The sequence below is a fragment of the Lacerta agilis genome, chromosome 1 (assembly GCF_009819535.1).
Source record: "Lacerta agilis isolate rLacAgi1 chromosome 1, rLacAgi1.pri, whole genome shotgun sequence".
Classification (NCBI taxonomy): domain Eukaryota; kingdom Metazoa; phylum Chordata; class Lepidosauria; order Squamata; family Lacertidae; genus Lacerta; species Lacerta agilis.
The window spans coordinates 127578223-127596120 of NC_046312.1; the positions used below are offsets into that span (position 1 = coordinate 127578223).

Genomic DNA, 17898 nt, shown 5'->3' on the forward strand with positions numbered 1-17898 from the left:
ATGTCTTTCAAATTATTATAGCCAGAGAAACTTGACCAGTACAGTGAAGAGTTAAGAGTGGTTGCAGATCAGCTCTCCATTTATTATAGGGAGAAAATGAAGTTGGATTTAAGAGTGAACCAAATAAATTTATTTCATTTAAATACACACATATGCTATTTTGGTCACATTTAAGAACAGAGTTCCGGCCAGCTCCTAATGCACTATTTTTATGACAGTGTTGCAATTAAAGCATTAGAAAAGATTTGTGAGACAGATGCTATGCCGAGGAAGAGTCAACTCTGCTGTTGGCTAGCAGAGGACAGGTTCAAACACATGGTATACAGATTTTAAGGATACTCTTATCAGCCTGGGACTGGGTATGTGTGTGGTAAGAGTAAAGACAAGCTGGCTAATTTATTCTCTAGGGTGTTGTCTATATACAGTATTGTAACCATCTTGCTTAAATCGTTTTGAAGGGCACACCAAGTAGGAACTGCCACTCTTTAGTCATGGAGCTGCAATTTCTCTCAAACTGCTACCCAGGCCTGGAAAAAATTCAGAAGAAATAGAAGAGGGAAAGACTGGCCAGCTCATCATCCATTGTACAAATATCTGGTGACAAGCCAACAATGTCATGCCATAATCATGATTTGTGATATTACATACAAAATCTGAGCTCCTAAAGGGGTACCAATTAACACATTTCATCTTTCTGTTCAGCATCTCAATCCATCAACATCACACTGTAGTGTACAGAAATATTTTTTTAATTTTAAAAACTTGCATTGAAAATAGTCGTGTCAGAGACAAGATTAAAAATTTAATTCATTGGACAATTTTTTTTGCAGTAAGCTACAATCTTAACAGTCTGTAGTGTAGAAATGCAACTGAACATTTTTACAATATCCAGTGTACTTCCAGTCCAGGGTGGGGTGGGGGGACTACAATTTGACATGGCATTGAAGAAAAGCTTGCTTAACAATTGGGCTTTTCTTAAAAACCTTCAGCAGTTCCTCACAGAAGAGCTATTTGGTTTCACAGCAGCATACAGTCATATTGCATTAGCATCACTGAATGTATATGGCAAGCCTCTACTGCTTTTCAACACTTAGCATCACGGGAGGATGCAGTAACATTTTTGGAATTTGAGTATGAAAATAATTTGGTTTTCCCTCAGTATCTAAAACATTGCTATTGCCTTGTTTGTATTATTGACACTTAATTAAATGTAGTTTTTTAGCTAATGCAAAATATGAAATGGATACTCAGAAATCTGCTCAGGTGTAATATTTTTGTAGGCTAGACAAAGTGTTTAAAATAAGTTGTAATAAAAATGCTAAGTAGCTAAAGTATAGTATTTCTAATTCTTAAGTCCTTCCCTGGCACTAAAAAATGAAACAGATCCATCGTAAAATTCAGAAAATCAATTATTTCAATTGATTTTCCTTCACATAAAGATTTTTGTCTTTCTCTAGTAAGAACTGAGTAACCATTCATCACATTTACAATGCTTGATGTATCACTGGGCAAACCAGTTTCCTTAAGAGGACAGAAGACTTATGTGCTCCTGCCACTTACAAAAACAACTTCATGGGTAGCTTTCTCTGTGTTGTTGAAATTGTTGCATTGCTATGGGGAAAAATCCTTATTCTGCTGCACAGTAACCACACATACATTTAAAATAGGTCATCCTTTCAGGTGTGTAGGCAAAGGTGGTTGCAGTTTAAGAGCATTCACTCTTTACATCTCTTGGGCTCTTCTCCTGCCTGTCAAAACTATAAAAAAGACAAAATCTGTGTTGTAATTTAAAATACTGCGAGTCAAAAGCAGTTAACACTTTTAGGAGCATTAAAATATTTTTACCTTACGCATTCTTTCGCTTTGGTTAGCTTTCTTGATGAACCACATTACTTTCTGTCACCTCTGTTTTTTCATGCTGCCAATTCCCAGGTAAACTTGATTGTACTCTTCCAGCTCATTGGGAGAGCTTTTCTTCTGTGGCTGGTTATTTGGTAAACTGAAGGCAGCATGTGAGGTACAGTCCAAGTCACCGGGGATGGCCACATCTGAATTCTCTTGCTGATCTTGGCATAGTAAAGCATCTGCTTCTTCAACCTTTAGTGGAAAAGACCGACGTTCCCAAAGAACAGACTGAAAGGAATGAAAGAGAGAGAGAGAGAGAGAGAGAGAGAGGAAGAGGTGAATTCAACTGAAAATAAGCAGTAGTGTTTTCTTAACATTGTTTATCTTCCACTTTATGAACAGTCTTTGTAATTAACAAATAAATAATGTTGATGTTCTTCACATATTCTCTCTGTAGTACAACCAACCTTCCTGCCTGCTACCTCCCCAGACCAACATTATCTTGACGAAGGTTATGAAACCAAGATCTACTGTGTTTCCCTGAAAATAAGACACTGTCTTATATTTTTCCCCCTCAAGAAAACACACTATGGCTTATTTTCAGGGAATGTCTTGTTTTTATTACGTCAGTTGCTGCCCGTCTTCTTAACTGCTCCGCATCAGTACGCTGCATAGCCATGCCTATCACTATGTCTTACTTTTCAGGGTATGGCTTATATTGCGCAAATGCTTAGAAATCCTGCTACAACTTATTTTATGGGTATTTTCGGGGAAACAGGGTAGTGCCTCTCTCTCTTGAGGCCTTTTGCAATCCAATCCATGTCTTCTCAGAACAAAACTTACTATGTTTAATGGGACTTACTTAAAGGAAAGTGCATTTGATTTCAGTCATGCAGGGTAATTCTATACATGTCTACTCAGAAGTAAGCCCCACTCGGCTAGATGTGTAGTATTGCACCCCATAGTGAGTTCAGGACCAAGGTAAGGGATGACCAAAGATTTTCTAGCTCACATTCTTAATGACTGCTACATAGCATAATTAAAAACAGTATAGTAAATTCAACAAAAAAATATTAGCTTTAATTTGTTAAAAATATTTCTTTAAAAAAAAACCACCACCACAATGTGGACCTTTACATTACACTTTTAATATATATAATGCTAAATAATTTAAAAACAAAAAGGTTTATCGATAGCAGGTTTTGGTCCCTTCTGTCAGTGGAACTCAAGTCAACTCACCCAGCTATTACAATATATATATATATATATTACCTTTGTTTTTTGCTTTTTTTCTGAAGACTGTGACTCCCTCAAGCAGAGTGAACTGTGGATTTCTGAAGTAGTGTCAGCAATGTTTTCAGAAAAATCAGATATTAAATCAGAGTTGCCTTGTTTTTCTTTTAATGCTGGATCTTGTCCATCAGAACTTCTGCTATATGTTCTATAATGAGACAAAATAAAGCTCCAGGTTTTTTCCAAACAGAAATCATCTAATGGAAAATAAGATGCTGTCATATTTTAAGGGGGGTTGAATTAAAATTCCTTAATATTCTGAAAAGAAAACCCAAATATTGAATGCAGACAACTGTATACAGGCAATTCCCTATTTATGTGGGCGTTACATTCCGAGGCACCATACATTTAAGTGAAATCACATATATTGGGAAGACTTGAAAATGTCTGCAAACCACCTCTAAACCTCTGGAAACTCTTGAAAAGCCATTAAAAAAAACCCAAACTGCACCACAATCACTCTCCAAACCTCCTTGCTCAAACTCCAACTTTCCACAGGACTGAGGTTGGTGCAAAGGCTTGTAGGACTGCTAGGCATTATTTTCGATTTTGCACTCGTTTTAGGGCACTTTTTGCCCTTTTTCATGCTACTTCTGGGTTTGCAGCGATGAGTGCAATCATGCATGCCTTGAATGTGCATAAATGGGAAATTGCCTGTGTAAGAAATCTTGCATAAAAGAGTAGCAAAGTGTTGGACCCTCCTGTGGTGCTGTCTTACCACATCCTTTCCTATAATTTTTACTGGGACGGCATTAAACAGCATTTAATAAACACATAGGAATAGGAATAGGAATGGGAATAATTTATTATTGGCCAAGTACATTTTCCAACATACTTGGAATTTGTTTCGGCTACATTGCAATGTAAACATACAGACACTGTTCCTCTCACAATACAAAGAAGCAAAGAAACCCCACCCATATTTTACCTCCCCTTAAGCTATACAACTATGAATTTAACAATTTAATGGCACAAGGGAAAAAACTATTCTTGTGCCTGGCCGATTTTGTATATGAAGTCCTATAGCGACGTCCAGATGGAAGTAAATCAAGCAGATGATGACCGAGATGTAAAGGATCTGCTACAATTTTCTCTGCTCTCTTTCTAACTCGGGTAGCATAAATTGTCTCTATTGAAGGCAAGCTAACACCAATTACCCTTTCTTAGTTATTCAATAATAACTAATAATAATAACATTCCTTAGTTATTCAAAGTTGTGTGTGAAACATGCAATATATTTTAGTGAAATTTTAATATTGCTATTTGAGCTATAATAGTTCCAGAAAATATCATATAGTGCTACATTGATAAGTTTTGTTTCTTGGGGTAACTGGCTATGAGGCTGCAAGTTCTTTGTAAAGGTAAAGGACCCCTGGACGGTTAAGTCCAGTCAAAGGTGACTATGGACCACAGCACTTATTTCACTTCAGGCAGAGGGAGCCAGCATTTGTCCAAAGACAGCTTTCCAGATCAGGTGGCCAACATGACTAAACCACTTCTCTTATATAGGTATCAACCTGCCTGTTCCTTCTGGGCCATCGGCACTGTTGCCACAGCGACCACCGTGCTCTCTCTTTGTCTTCGTAGTTTGCATGACGCGAAGCATAGGCATCATCTGACAGATCTTCTGCCTAAATATTAAAAGTGCCCAGATTATGAACATTGTTAAATGCGGCAGTATGTTATTCCACTGCAGCAAAAGCAACACTGGGTAACGGGAAATGATGTTGTATCAACTGTTGTGATGCTGGATCTTGCCCAGAGTCTTGTGGCACCTTAAAGCCTAGCAAATTTATCGTAGCATAAGCTTTTGTGGAAAAAATAAAAGGAAATCAAACCCACCAACAAAAACTGCAAAAAAGCAACAACCTAGATATATGTCTATAAAACACATTTTATAGTTACAAAAAATTAAAACTTGACACATCTCTAGAACATACATTGATTTTTTTTGGTAAGAATAAAACACCAATGTTTCAACCATAAAAAGACACAATTCTTTCACAGGTTGTTTTATTATCCTGGGTAGAGTAGAGTGGAAGGCAGGGTATTACTTTAAAACATTTATACAGTATGTGAAACTGATACTGGTCAAATCAGTACTGGTCAATTTCTGGTCAGAACATGTGTATTTTAGTGATACATGAAGCTGTTTGTACAGGCAACTCCCGGTTTGGGTGCATTAGATGCGCAATTGCGCCAAACCTGAAGTAGCCCCAATACATCATAAAGACGTCATGAAAAGGGGCAGAGCTGGGTTTATTTCATCAGAGGCATGAAATCTACTCACAGGCTGACATACACATAGGTCAGGGTGGTGTTGGGAGAGGGGAGAAATTGGGTCGGGGGGGGGGACGACGACACAAAAAGCATAAAGAGCAGTGGTAACTATATAAAACCAAACTTAAAAGTAAATGATTTAGGTAAACCATTGCACCAGAGTTCTTGCCTGTGCCTATTGTAAGGTTGTTCAATGGACTGTGTATAGGACTTGCAGGACCTGCACCTCCCTGGCATCCGTGAATTATATATAAATTAGGTTTGTTTCCATGTGCGGCTTTATTATCATTTATTAAATGTGTATACTCTACTTTTTGCATTGCCAGATTGTGAAATATGGCAGTGCGTGTGATACTAAATAGATGTCATTCATCAAATTACTATTTTCAGCTGCAGGAGGAACATAACCCTGCAGTACAGGCAAGTGAATTTTGAGAAATGGGTGACAGCTTACTTGATTCTGACTGGGTTTCCCCCCTGAAAGCAGGAACATATGCTGTTCTCCAATAACCCATAAAAAAACTTGTTCAGCAAAGATATTTTAGCCAGATTTTAACAGCAGATGTTGCAAGTGAAATGGCTTTGGTGTCATTCAAGGTGTACTTCTGCACAAAGTTGATGTAACTGATTTTTGTGAAGTTTCAAGCACTAGTTAGCCAATACCTTAAGAAAACATCCATACAGTACAATATTTCTGATCTTACTGTTTCCTTTCCTCGCTTGTACAATTCATAAACATGCAAGTGTGTGTCAAGGATACTGTATTTTTTTGGGGGGGGGGGAATAGTTTCCAGTTCTACAAAACTACTGGCTATAAAATAAAAGCAATGTTACAAATTTTCAGATTGATGGAAACACAACCAACCTTTTCTTCATCTTCATGCAGGCTTCCCAAAGGCTCGAGGTTAACAATTCTCCAGCTGTTGATGAAAAAGATTCGTCAATCCACAATTCATCTCTTTCACATTGTGAAAAATCATTTTGCATAGTAAACACTACAAATACACTAATTCAACAAATGAAATAATTGAATTTCTGTGTATGGTTAGTACTTGTCTTGTTTAAATCCATTGACTATAAGCTGATATGAACTCATTGGACCCTCTCTAGCCACTATTTTGCTCATCTGCCTCCTCCAAGTACTATAAAGTTGGTTATAATAATTAATAATAAAAATAATAAATTATTATTTATACCCCGCCCATCTGGCTGGGCCTCCCCAGCCACTCTGGGCGGCTTCCAACACAATATTAAAATACAATAATTCATCAGACATTAAAAGCTTCCCTAAACAGGGCTGCCTTAAGATGTCTTCTAAAAGTCTGGTAGTTGTTGTTCTCTTTGACATCTAATAATAATAATTGCTTTATGGGCAAAGTGAGCTACAATTAGTTAACTAAATGTGACAGTCAAAACTCACTGGTGTATACAGTACTTGAAAAGCAGAGAAATGCACATATTTAATCTAGGATTGACATGTACCTATGAATGACGATGATTTTCAACAAATTATGGACATTGACCAAAGCAACTTCATCTAAACACATTTGAAGAAGTCTCTTGATGCAAAATCAAGACTCTTTGCTTTCACTAGTTAAATAGCTTTTGATATCAGTGATGCAATTAATTTATCTGGCTCAGCACGAGTCTTTAAAATGTCTGTCCTCTGTTCTAATGGCAAATCATATGCTTTCATGGGGTGGATAAAGCCTTTTGAACTTTACCTTCCAGTTTTTTAATACTGCTTTTCACACTTGTTTGCAGGCATAATTTTCTGATCTACTGATGCTTTGGCATAATTTTTAATGTATCAGAATAAAACAAAAACAGGCCAGCTCCACACTGACTACAGTCCTGTCCAGTCAGAAATCATGACAATGTTATGGAACTAATCAAGATTTGGCTCTGTGGTGACGCCAGCTAAGGGCAAGCAAAGCCAGACTGCTTTCACAGAGAAATCCTGAAACAGTTACAGTTCTATCGGAAAGTTTTGATGCATTCTTGAATGTGTATTCCAGAACATATCCCACTGGGAGGAATATAGTGCATGTACACTCAGACATGTATGCCAGGGTACACCTGGGCTGTTCTGATGCATTATGGCAGTTCCATTGCTGCAGAAGAAAGTGGCAAAAGAAAGCTGTCCTCCTGAATACCACTTTACCCTTTTGAGTTACCTCCTCCCCACACCATCAAAATGTGTGTTTTTCTAGAGATATGAAACATTTGCAATTTGGCCTCCTAGTCTGGCTCAAATGTACTTTTAAGGTAGAGTATGGCCCTAGCAAAATATACCTTCACAATGTCTTATGAATGTACACAAATTAACTGTACCTTGGAGTGAGAATTTCTTTATACTGCAGTTTCTCCAGCTTGGAAGGTGCCACGAGTGACATAGGTATAACAATATTATCTATATCATAGGAGCTCTCACTTCTCAGTCTACGTCTTGAATTGAGCTGTTGAAAAATCATTTCATTATACATTGGATGGTATTAAATGGACACACAAAGTCAAAAATAAACTTCACTGCACAAAACTAGCTAGAAAACAATCTTTAATACTCAAGGAGAGCTTGAATATTTGAGTTTTTAAAAGCTGATTAGAAATTTTTGAAACTGTATCCCAACAGAAAAATATCAGTATTGTAAACAAGCTCTGGTTTAAAAATAATATATACTCATTAATTCATGAAAATACAAACTGATATACTAAATTATCAAAGTCAGAGGTAATTTTTTTAAACAGCTTTGTTGTAAATCCATTGAGTGCCCTCCTGTGAGGAGTCTTAACTGCCATCAAGTCTGCTTCCCAAGAGAAGAACTGTGGGCCAGAGCTGCCATTTCCTCCTTACCTAGACATCACCACCAGCTTTGCTCCTACATCTGGTCTAGTGGGAAGAGTGATTCACGGGAAGGATGGACAAGGACAAGGCAGCCTGAAATGTCACTGATGTCAGCTATAACTTTAAGAATTAGTGCTGGAACTTGCTTCTTCCTCCTAGTCCTTTTCCTCTTCTATCAAGTCTGTTTAGCCTGTGAGCCTGAGGGCAACGACTGTCTTAGAGCTTGTTTTGGTAAGACGCTCAGAGGTTTTTTTTTTTACTAAAGGGCGAGGTATAACTGTTGTATATAAATGAACAAGGGTCCTAACTCCCTTTTTAAAAGACAACTTTTATCCCTTATATTGTCCCTAGTATCTCGAGTTATGGTACAGAGAGACACTGAAGCCACCAAGGAAAGGATGGTGCTGAGACAGCAACAATCCTCAACTTGGCACCCTTTAGTTGTTTCCCATCGGACTTAGCCAACATGGCAGTCTCAAATCTACCATTCTTGGGCAAGGTGATTGAGAGGGTGGTTGCTGAACAACTCCAGGCACGCCTGGAAGAAGCGGACCATTTGGATCCCTTCCAATCGGGATTCAGGCCTCACCATGGGACTGAAACCGCCTTGGTCGCGCTGGTCGATGATCTCCGGCGGGCTAGGGACAAAGGTGAGAGCTGTTTCCTAGTTCTGCTGGATCTCTCAGCGGCCTTTGACACCATCGACCATAACATCCTTCTAGACCGGCTAGAGGGGTTGGGAGCTGGAGGCACTGTTATACAGTGGTTCCGCTCCTTCCTCCTGGGCCGTGTTCAGAAAGTGGTGGTGGGGGATGAGTGTTCAGACCCCTGGGCTCTCACTTGTGGGGTGCCTCAGGGTTCTGTCCTCTCCCCCATGCTTTTTAATATCTATATGAAGCCGCTGGGAGAGATCATCAGGGGGTTTGGGCTGGGTGTTCATCAGTATGCGGATGATACCCAGCTCTACCTCTCTTTCAAATCAGAACCAGTGAAGGCCGTGAAGGTCCTGTGTGAGTGCCTGGAGGCGGTTGGAGGATGGATGGCGGCTAACAGATTGAGGTTGAATCCTGACAAGACAGAAGTACTGTTCTTGGGGGACAGGAGGAGGGCAGGTGTGGAGGATTCCCTGGTCCTGAATGGGGTAACTGTGCCCCTGAAGGACCAGGTGCGCAGCCTGGGAGTCATTTTGGACTCACAGCTGTCCATGGAAGCGCAGGTTAATTCTGTATCCAGGGCAGCTGTCTACCAGCTCCACCTGGTACGCAGGCTGAGACCCTACCTGCCCGCGGACTGTCTCACCAAAGTGGTGCATGCTCTGGTTATCTCCCGCTTGGACTACTGCAATGCGCTCTATGTGGGGCTGCCTTTGAAGGTGACCCGGAAACTGCAATTAATCCAAAATGCGGCAGCTAGACTGGTGACTGGGAGTGGCCGCCGAGACCACATAACACCGGTCCTGAGAGATCTGCATTGGCTCCCAGTACGTTTCCGAGCACAATTCAAAGTGTTGGTGCTGACCTTTAAAGCCCTAAACGGCCTCGGTCCTGTATACCTGAAGGAGCGTCTCCACCCCCATCATTCAGCCCGGACACTGAGATCCAGCGCCGAGGGCCTTCTGTCTGTTCCCTCACTGCGAGAAGCAAAACTACAGGGAACCAGGCAGAGGGCCTTCTCGGTAGTGGCGCCCGCCCTGTGGAACTCCCTCCCTTCAGATGTCAAAGAGATAGACAACTACCAGACATTCAGAAAAAACCTGAAGGCAGCCCTTTTTAGGGAAGTTTTTAATGTTTGATATTGTTGTATTTGGTTTCTGTTGGAAGCCGCCCAGAGTGGCTGGGGAAATCCAGCCAGATGGGCGGGGTACAAATAATAAATATTATTATTATTATTATTAACCATGTATCATGGCTTTCATGTGAACAGGGACCTTGCTGGAGCTGCTAGGGGGCACAGCTGTATTGTTCTCCAGCTGCCAGGGTTTGCATACTGATTTAGCTGTTGAGAGAGTAATTTATACTATGCAACACATTATCTGAAGCAGATCAGCTCCTCTAGACCAGACTCACCCTACCTGATTCTCCTGAGACCCAACCAGTATGGTCAATGGCCAGGATGATGGGAGCTCCAATAAAAAAAAAATATGACGGGCACCAGGTGGGAGAAGGTTGATCTAGACTGCTAATCTCACAGTAGAATAATTTTAGCATACCTGTGTTGATATACTATGACTTGATCTAGACATCATGTCTCCATTGGCTGCTCCTGTAAAAGGACTCTGGGATTCTGGTTCTGCGCGTTGAAAGGAAAATGCTTCACATCTCTTATTACTTTCTCCTGCCAGACAAAAGAAAGAAAAGGGGAAGAGTCCTTTATCTTTTAGAAAATGAAGTTGTATGTAATGAACAATATTTCTGAACAACTACTACAATTATGACTTATCTGTTCCACATGCTGTTATAATAAATGTATATGGAACGTAACAAGGGGTGACAGTGAAACTGTTAGTGAGTTCATCAACTGAGTCTTATCTGTATAAATGCAAACATATGCCCACCTATTGCTATATTCAAAGGAAGCTGATAAAAGTTATTCTCCACGGTACCACATGGTCTCTACAGCTGGAATGCAATCCTCAAGAGCTTAACAAAACATTAATTTGGGGCTGTAATCCTATACACACTTCCCTCTGAGCAAGTCCAAATGAACTTAATGGGACTTACTTCCGAATAGAGATGTACAGAACTGCACTGCAAACAGTTACTTTCTTCTTGTGGACAGAAGTGGACAGTATGGTGGGGACTTGTCGTTTGCCTGACCTCCTGACAGCTGAGGCAACTTACCAATCACTGTCTCACTTAAATGTCTTTTCTTTCTTCCCTCTAGCAGCTGTTCAGATATTTCTGACACAGTCTGATGTTTGGAACTGGATTCAAATCCACAGATCCACTGTTGAGGAGCACCTTTATAATGAAAATATTCTACAACAAAAGAAGCACTATCTTACTATTGTTTCTTCTCAGTTTAAAGGAAGGCTATACATTCTAATAATACACATTTATGTAAACTTCAAAATAGAATGGATTTCATCCATTCTTCCATGACTTACAGAGCAACCCAAACTCTTGGTGGGAAGCAGTGCAGCTTAGCCAAGTACCACACTGTGCATGCCTTAAAGGGCAGGTTGGAGGAGAGGCAGAAAAGCCCCTTTCTCATTTTTCTTTTTCATTTCTTGCTACACCAGCTCTAGGGTGGTTCAACAGAGAGCCCCAGATCAGGAACATTGCCAGTAGCTGGATCATACAAGGATCCAGTGGATCCACGACTAGCACAGCTGTGTTTCCTCCCCAGCCCATTTTGGGGTCATTCTCCAGTGGGTATACTGCCAGCAGTAGGTTCTACCTGCCCATGGTCTATGCAGATGCCATTGGAAAATCCACAGCAGTGAAAAGTTCCCAGCTCTACCTCAAAAAACTTACTCTGGCATGATCAATTGAAGACTTGGATAGCTCTGCCTCACTGTGTGCCTACATTCCCAACATTTAGTCAGAAACATGTTCAATACACTATAAGCCAGAAATGCATTATGAGCTTGTTTTAGATGCCCACAGTTAACATAAAATCAGCAGGATTACTAGAAACACATCTTATAATGAAATTCGTTAACTTTAACTTTCATGAATGTTCAGGTGGCAGCAGCAGCAACAAACCTAGCCAGATTGGCAGAGTATAAATAATAAATAATTTATTATTATTATTATTATTATTATTATTATTATTATTATTAGAGCTTTAGGTGCTTCCCTGGTCACTGGAACCAAAACTCACCAACCACCCCACTGAGGCATTTTTTTCCTTTCAGTTTTTGCATTCCTATTCCCATCTAGAAGATCTGGAACTCCTCTTTCCAAAAACATGTATTTTATCTATTCACACTTTAAATTACAATGTAAAAATTCATCCCCATCAGTAAAAAAAAAAAAAATACAGTGGAGAAAAATCAACAATGTCAAATAGTAAATTTTGAAACAAAAAACAGTCAAAATTATGTACTGCATACCATTTGATGGAGACATTTTAAACTCTAAACCAAGGGCAGATTCACCTTTGACCTCATAATTCTTGAGCAGTGTTTTAAAGTGTACATGAAGAGAAGTATCTGAAAAATAGAGATTCAGTCTATGTAAAGAAATATAAATCATCTAATTGCAATCTACTATCCCCAAAATCTATTCACTTACATGTGCATTGCATGCTTATTTTCAAAGGCTAATTCATGAAATCTGGCCTCCATTCTCCATTATGTAAGTATTGGTAGTTTTGTGGAGAAAATGCTAAGTGGAGTGTCCAAAGCCATGAAGCTCCCCTGGTGACAGTTACTCTTTCTCTTAATCTTAACTGCCTCACAGAGTACTTACAAGAACAAAATGGTGGTAGGGGGAGACTCTAACACTGCCTTGAGCTCCTTGGAGGAATGCAGAAAATACAGTATAATAAAAAAAAAAATAGTCAAGAAAAGAGATGTTCTGCTGTACATATGATAGCAAGCACCCACTTACCAGAAGGAAATGATAAGACGGGATGGAATGAAGTGTCCAATTCTAACATGAGTTGTTTTTGTGTCCTGGGCTTGGTGCTCAATTCATATGTACCGGTACTCCACATGGAGGCTGGAACCACCTCTTCTGTATTAAACAAGGCATCTCTCAGTTGCATAGCCTGCAAGGTGGCACACAGATTTAAAACTTTTTAAAGCTTGTTCACATTCAAAAGCAAACCATGTCAACAGACTGAAGTTCAAGCTGGACAAGACATCAGGGCTACGCAGAGATAGGTATTCAGCCAGTTTCGGATGGGGTTGAACAATCAGGTTTACACTTTGGTTGTACTCCTGGACTAAGTGCAGAGACAGGCTGTGCACTAGCTATTCCTGTTATACATACCCTACTTGCATCTATATTAGATAAATGTAGCACAAATCATATGTGGCTGCCCTTAAAGAATATTTGGAAACAGCAAAAAATAAACAAAAATAAAAATATTATCTTCAGCCACTTATTGGCTTAATTCCACTGCCTCTATTTTTCAAACGAAAAAGAAGATGACGAGAAAAGGTCAAAGGTGTGCCAAGTGCTCTATCCAAATGTTATCCCTGACTTTACTAAATTAAATCTGTAATATTTTCCTTAACTTCCATTCTCTGTTTACCCCAAAAATCCAATGAAAGCAATTATCCCCTCCTGCTGTTGCTCCCCCATCATGACTAATAATGACTGGTAGTTTTATCCTCCATGAATGTCTTAACTCCTTGTAAGGTCCTCTGTTGGTTGCTCATGAGTAAGCAGGCAAAACTCCGAGTTTCCTTTAAGAGTTTTATTGTGCGAACTACCGTATGTACAGTGCAGAGCTAATAAGTTCATGTCTGTATCAAGCATCATCAGAATCCAGGAATGGCTCCTTCCAGTTCTGACCCCAACAAAAGAGCTTTGGTATACGGAAACCCCGCCTCCCATCCTTTCGTTTCACCCCTCAACGGCTTTGGGGTGCCGGAAGGTGCGTGTCTCTCTCCTCACCCCTTGAGCAAGAGGAGTGCGAGGGCTCTTCAGCATCCTCAGAGCCTTCTTACTCCATACCCTGAAAAGTCTGCCCCATCCTGCTCGAAGCCTCGCTCCACTGCCAGAGGAGGTGCTGCTGGTCAGGTGAGACCGGGGCTCTCTGTAGCATCCCAAGAGCCCTTCCACCACCTTGCGCTGCGCTGGGGACCGTTCTCTGACACACCTTTTAAAGTCACCTAAGATCAACCTACAGGCAAATATATTGGGCACACTCCAATTTATTCTACTTGTCATATAGAATGACAAGTAGTGTCAAATTTTGAAGTTCATAAAGCCACAACCCACATCCTTAAATACTATGTGTGACCTTGCACACTCACTAAAGAGCAGCACAATACCAAATTTATTAGGATCAGCATGACTGCTCAAGAAACTTTTAAATGAAGGAGAACAAACAATATGTAAAGCTGGACAAAACATCGGGAACTGGCTGAATATACATCAAATTACACACTTTTTGGCAAGTCCAACAGTTATCACATATGCTTCTAGACCAGGGGTAGGCAACCTAAGGCCCATGGGCTGGATGCAGCCCAATCACCTTCTCAATCCGGCCCACAGACGATCCGGGAATCAGCGTGTTTTTACATAAGTAGAATGTGCCCTTTTATTTAAAATGCATTTCTGGGTTATTTGTGGGGCCTGCCTGGTGTTTTTACATGAGTAGAATGTGTGCTTTTACAGTATTTAAAATGGGCTATTTGTGGGGCATAGGTATTCATTCATGGCCCCCCCCCAAAAAAAATATAGTCCGGCCCACCACATGGTCTGAGGGACGGTGGACTGGCCCACAGCTGGAAAAGGTTGCTGACCCCTGTTCTAGACCTTTGACTCCATTTGAAATTCTAATTATTAATACTAATGCAAAATCTGAACATGTATTATCAATTGGCAAACTTGTGGGGTAAAAAAATCAGTATCCACATGTGTAAAAGAAAACTGGCCCGCTGGGGTAAAATCCTAAAAAAAAGCTTAACAACTTTGGGGTAAAATTGTAAAAAAGGTCAACAACCTTGGGCGGCCCTCACGCATGTTCACTTCATCAAATCTGGCCCTCTTTGAAAAATGGTTTGGACACCCCTGTCTTACACAGACCCATGCAACTACATCAATAAAACCATTTCTCCTCTCTGTTGGAAAAAGTTTAAGGAAAGGAGAACAACTATTCATATGTGGTAGGCATGTGATAAACTGCAATTATTTTGGAACAATTCTGTTAATGAGATAGGCTAGATTACAAACCAAAGTGTTATTTGCACCACAAAACTTTGGTTCTATCAATTTTTAAAGATGATACTGTTATCATCTTTAAAAAAATAACTAATCACCTTCCTTTTGATAGCTACTAGACAACTTATTGCTCAAAACTGAAAATCCCTAGAACATTTGGAATTATCACAGTGGAAACAGAAAGCATGGACTTTGGCAGTCACTAAAAAATTAACAAAGGAAGTCAAGGCATTAGCCAGAAAAGGAGCAGATATGAACTTTATAGGGATATGGCACCCTTTTACACAGATTATCACTCACGTTATTTTGAAAAATCAATAAAAGAATTTTTAAAAAGGATCAGCATGACTGCAAACTATATATAGTTTCCTGGATGCAAGGTTCACTGAACTCAGTGGTGCTCACTTCTGATGGCAATGAAAGATCTTCAGCCAGCTGAAATTGCAACCTTTAGCTTTTAATTAGATATGCAAACAATATTGAAAAGGGATCCTTTGGAGTACAAGGGAGATGGAACACGCAAAATTGCCTCTCTCTCCTGTCTTGCTAGTCAACAGCCAGCATTGGATACCACCCTGCTTGATTTTAAACAGGTGAAAATTACTTTTTTCCCCTTTAGGTGAAGACAAAGTTTTATTGGGACATAACAACAACAAAAAACATTTTTAGCTTCAATCACTGGCTAAGTACAGGTCTGATATTTTTCTTTTCTTTCCTTTTTACTGAGAAAGCTATTCTTATGAATATCATATTGCAATAATTTAGGAAAATAAAAACCTGATAAATGAAATGTTACTGTAGGAGGAATATACTCCTTATTTTTGTGAAGGTTTCCATTCCTCTTGCTTTACACATGAGATGCTGTATTTTGTTTTAAAAGTTTTAAGATTTAAGATTATTTGCACCAACAGCAGCAAAGCAGAATTTTCCAAATTAAATATTTATTTCAGTTCAGGTACTGTGCAGCTGTTTATGCTAGGTCGAATCTTAATTTAACACAGATCAGCTTAAGGCACTTCTGAGCCTATGAAGAGGAAAACTAAGCTAGCTTGGAACAGCAAAAATCTTTTTTTAAAAAAAAAGAAAAAGAGAAGATAAAGCTTTTCAATTTCCTTGAAACTTGAGCACTGCCAGCTGTGTAAGCTTTTGTGATTAAATAAATAGTCCAAAAAGAAACAGCAGATTTAGATGGCAACATACTTCCTCAGAGGTAAGTGTTCGGGGGGGGGGGATCTTTATGCTCTCATCACCTTTACCAGACTCTGAAACTAGAACAAAATTCTGCCATGTCCCTAAGAGCTTGGATGGCTTAAACAGTTACATTTACATACATGCAAAGACATTTATTTATGCCTACATACACACACACACACAATAAACTCACGCGCACACACACACGCACACACACACCAATAAACTCCCAAATTACTAAGACCTTTGGCTATGACTCAGAAAATAGCTAGCAATTACAAAACAAAATCAAAAATTCTTTCTAGTAGCACCTTAGAGACCAACTGAGTTTGTTCCTGGTATGAGCTTTCGTGTGCATGCACACTTCTTCAGATTTCGTGCATGCACACGAAAGCTCATACCAGGAACAAACTCAGTTGGTCTCTAAGGTGCTACTAGAAAGAATTTTTGATTTTGTTTTGACTATGGCAGACCAACACGGCTACCCACCTGTAATAGCAATTACAAGTTTTTGATGGCAGCAAGAGTGACTGTAGCTTATGGTCCCGACTTGGATCATGTGCTCCCACACCTCTGAAGCCCAAATGCAACTGAGAGTTGTCTTGGAATTTTCCCTGTGTCTCACAACAGCTCTCGGAGACATCCAACTTAAGCTTGTCATTGCTTCCGCAGCAAACAATATAGGATTCAATACAGGGTTTACTTGCATGCCAAGTTCAGCTTTTCAAAGCATGCATTATATACAGCACTATGATTTAGCAAAGTATGATAGTTTTCAATTGCCATTTTTGTCCTGACGTGTAATAGGTGGAAGGAGTGGACTACAATACTGCTGCTTCATGTACAAATTCTCAAGTTTGATGTCAAAAGTAACAAGGCAGCATGTTGCACTATAGTATTGTACTAATGATGCTGACAGTGTAGTAAAAGCAGTTGCATTTCCTCGTTGGTTGGGGACGACGACTATAATTTCATGTTAGCCTCACTTTCTTGGCCTCAGTAGAAGCTAAGTGAAGATACTCTTTTTATCTGAAGAGGCGTATCATTTCTGCTAGCAAAAACCTTTCATGATTAGTATCTTCAGCCTAGCTGACCTCTTAAACCCATTTCAGTGCTCAGACATGTTGTTTGAATGCAGCAAATAATACAGCTCAGTTACACTGCTTTCTTTCCTTGTATACTTCCACATTAACTCTCAAAGCGTTAAGCCATTTGTAAAAAAATCTTTACCTAAATAACTAGAATGAAGCAGAATGAGGCCTGATAACACAGCCCAGCCCACTGGTCAAGTCAAAGTGACCTCACTGCCATACATGGTGGGCTGTCATCCAGAAAATTGGGTAAAGATATGACCCAACAAGAGGAAAGATGCTTTCAGTTGTAGACTCATATAAACTGTCACATGAAAGAAACTCATTGTAATAATTTAATAATTAATCCATAATATATCTTGCTTCTCTCTCCTATTCTTTTGTACCCCAAAGGGAAAACCCAGTTGACAATACAGGGGTACCCTCTATGTGTGAGACATAGGATAACAAAGAAAAATAATTTAGAATCATCGAATTTGGACTTTGTTTTATTTTTAAGGATGAATATGTA

General features: G+C 39.6%; 1 protein-coding gene across 5 annotated transcripts in view; it reads right to left on the minus strand.

The window, feature by feature from the left end:
- Positions 1-51: 51 nt before the first annotated feature.
- KANSL1L (KAT8 regulatory NSL complex subunit 1 like) overlaps positions 52-17898 on the minus strand; it is a 30913-nt gene continuing 13066 nt past the window's right edge. For 4 of the 5 annotated variants that reach the window (XM_033170707.1, XM_033170715.1, XM_033170692.1 and 1 more), the window contains exons 7-16: positions 12820-12979; positions 12321-12419; positions 11104-11241; positions 10473-10597; positions 7753-7877; positions 6284-6338; positions 4660-4769; positions 3118-3286; positions 1846-2133; positions 52-1757 (exon numbers count right to left, since the gene is read on the minus strand). In XM_033170707.1, the coding sequence (XP_033026598.1) occupies positions 1900-2133; positions 3118-3286; positions 4660-4769; positions 6284-6338; positions 7753-7877; positions 10473-10597; positions 11104-11241; positions 12321-12419; positions 12820-12979 (1215 nt within the window). In that variant the 3' untranslated portion in view covers positions 52-1757; positions 1846-1899. The remainder of the gene's footprint in view (positions 1758-1845; positions 2134-3117; positions 3287-4659; positions 4770-6283; positions 6339-7752; positions 7878-10472; positions 10598-11103; positions 11242-12320; positions 12420-12819; positions 12980-17898) is intronic. The other variant, XM_033170699.1, reaches the window with a different exon arrangement.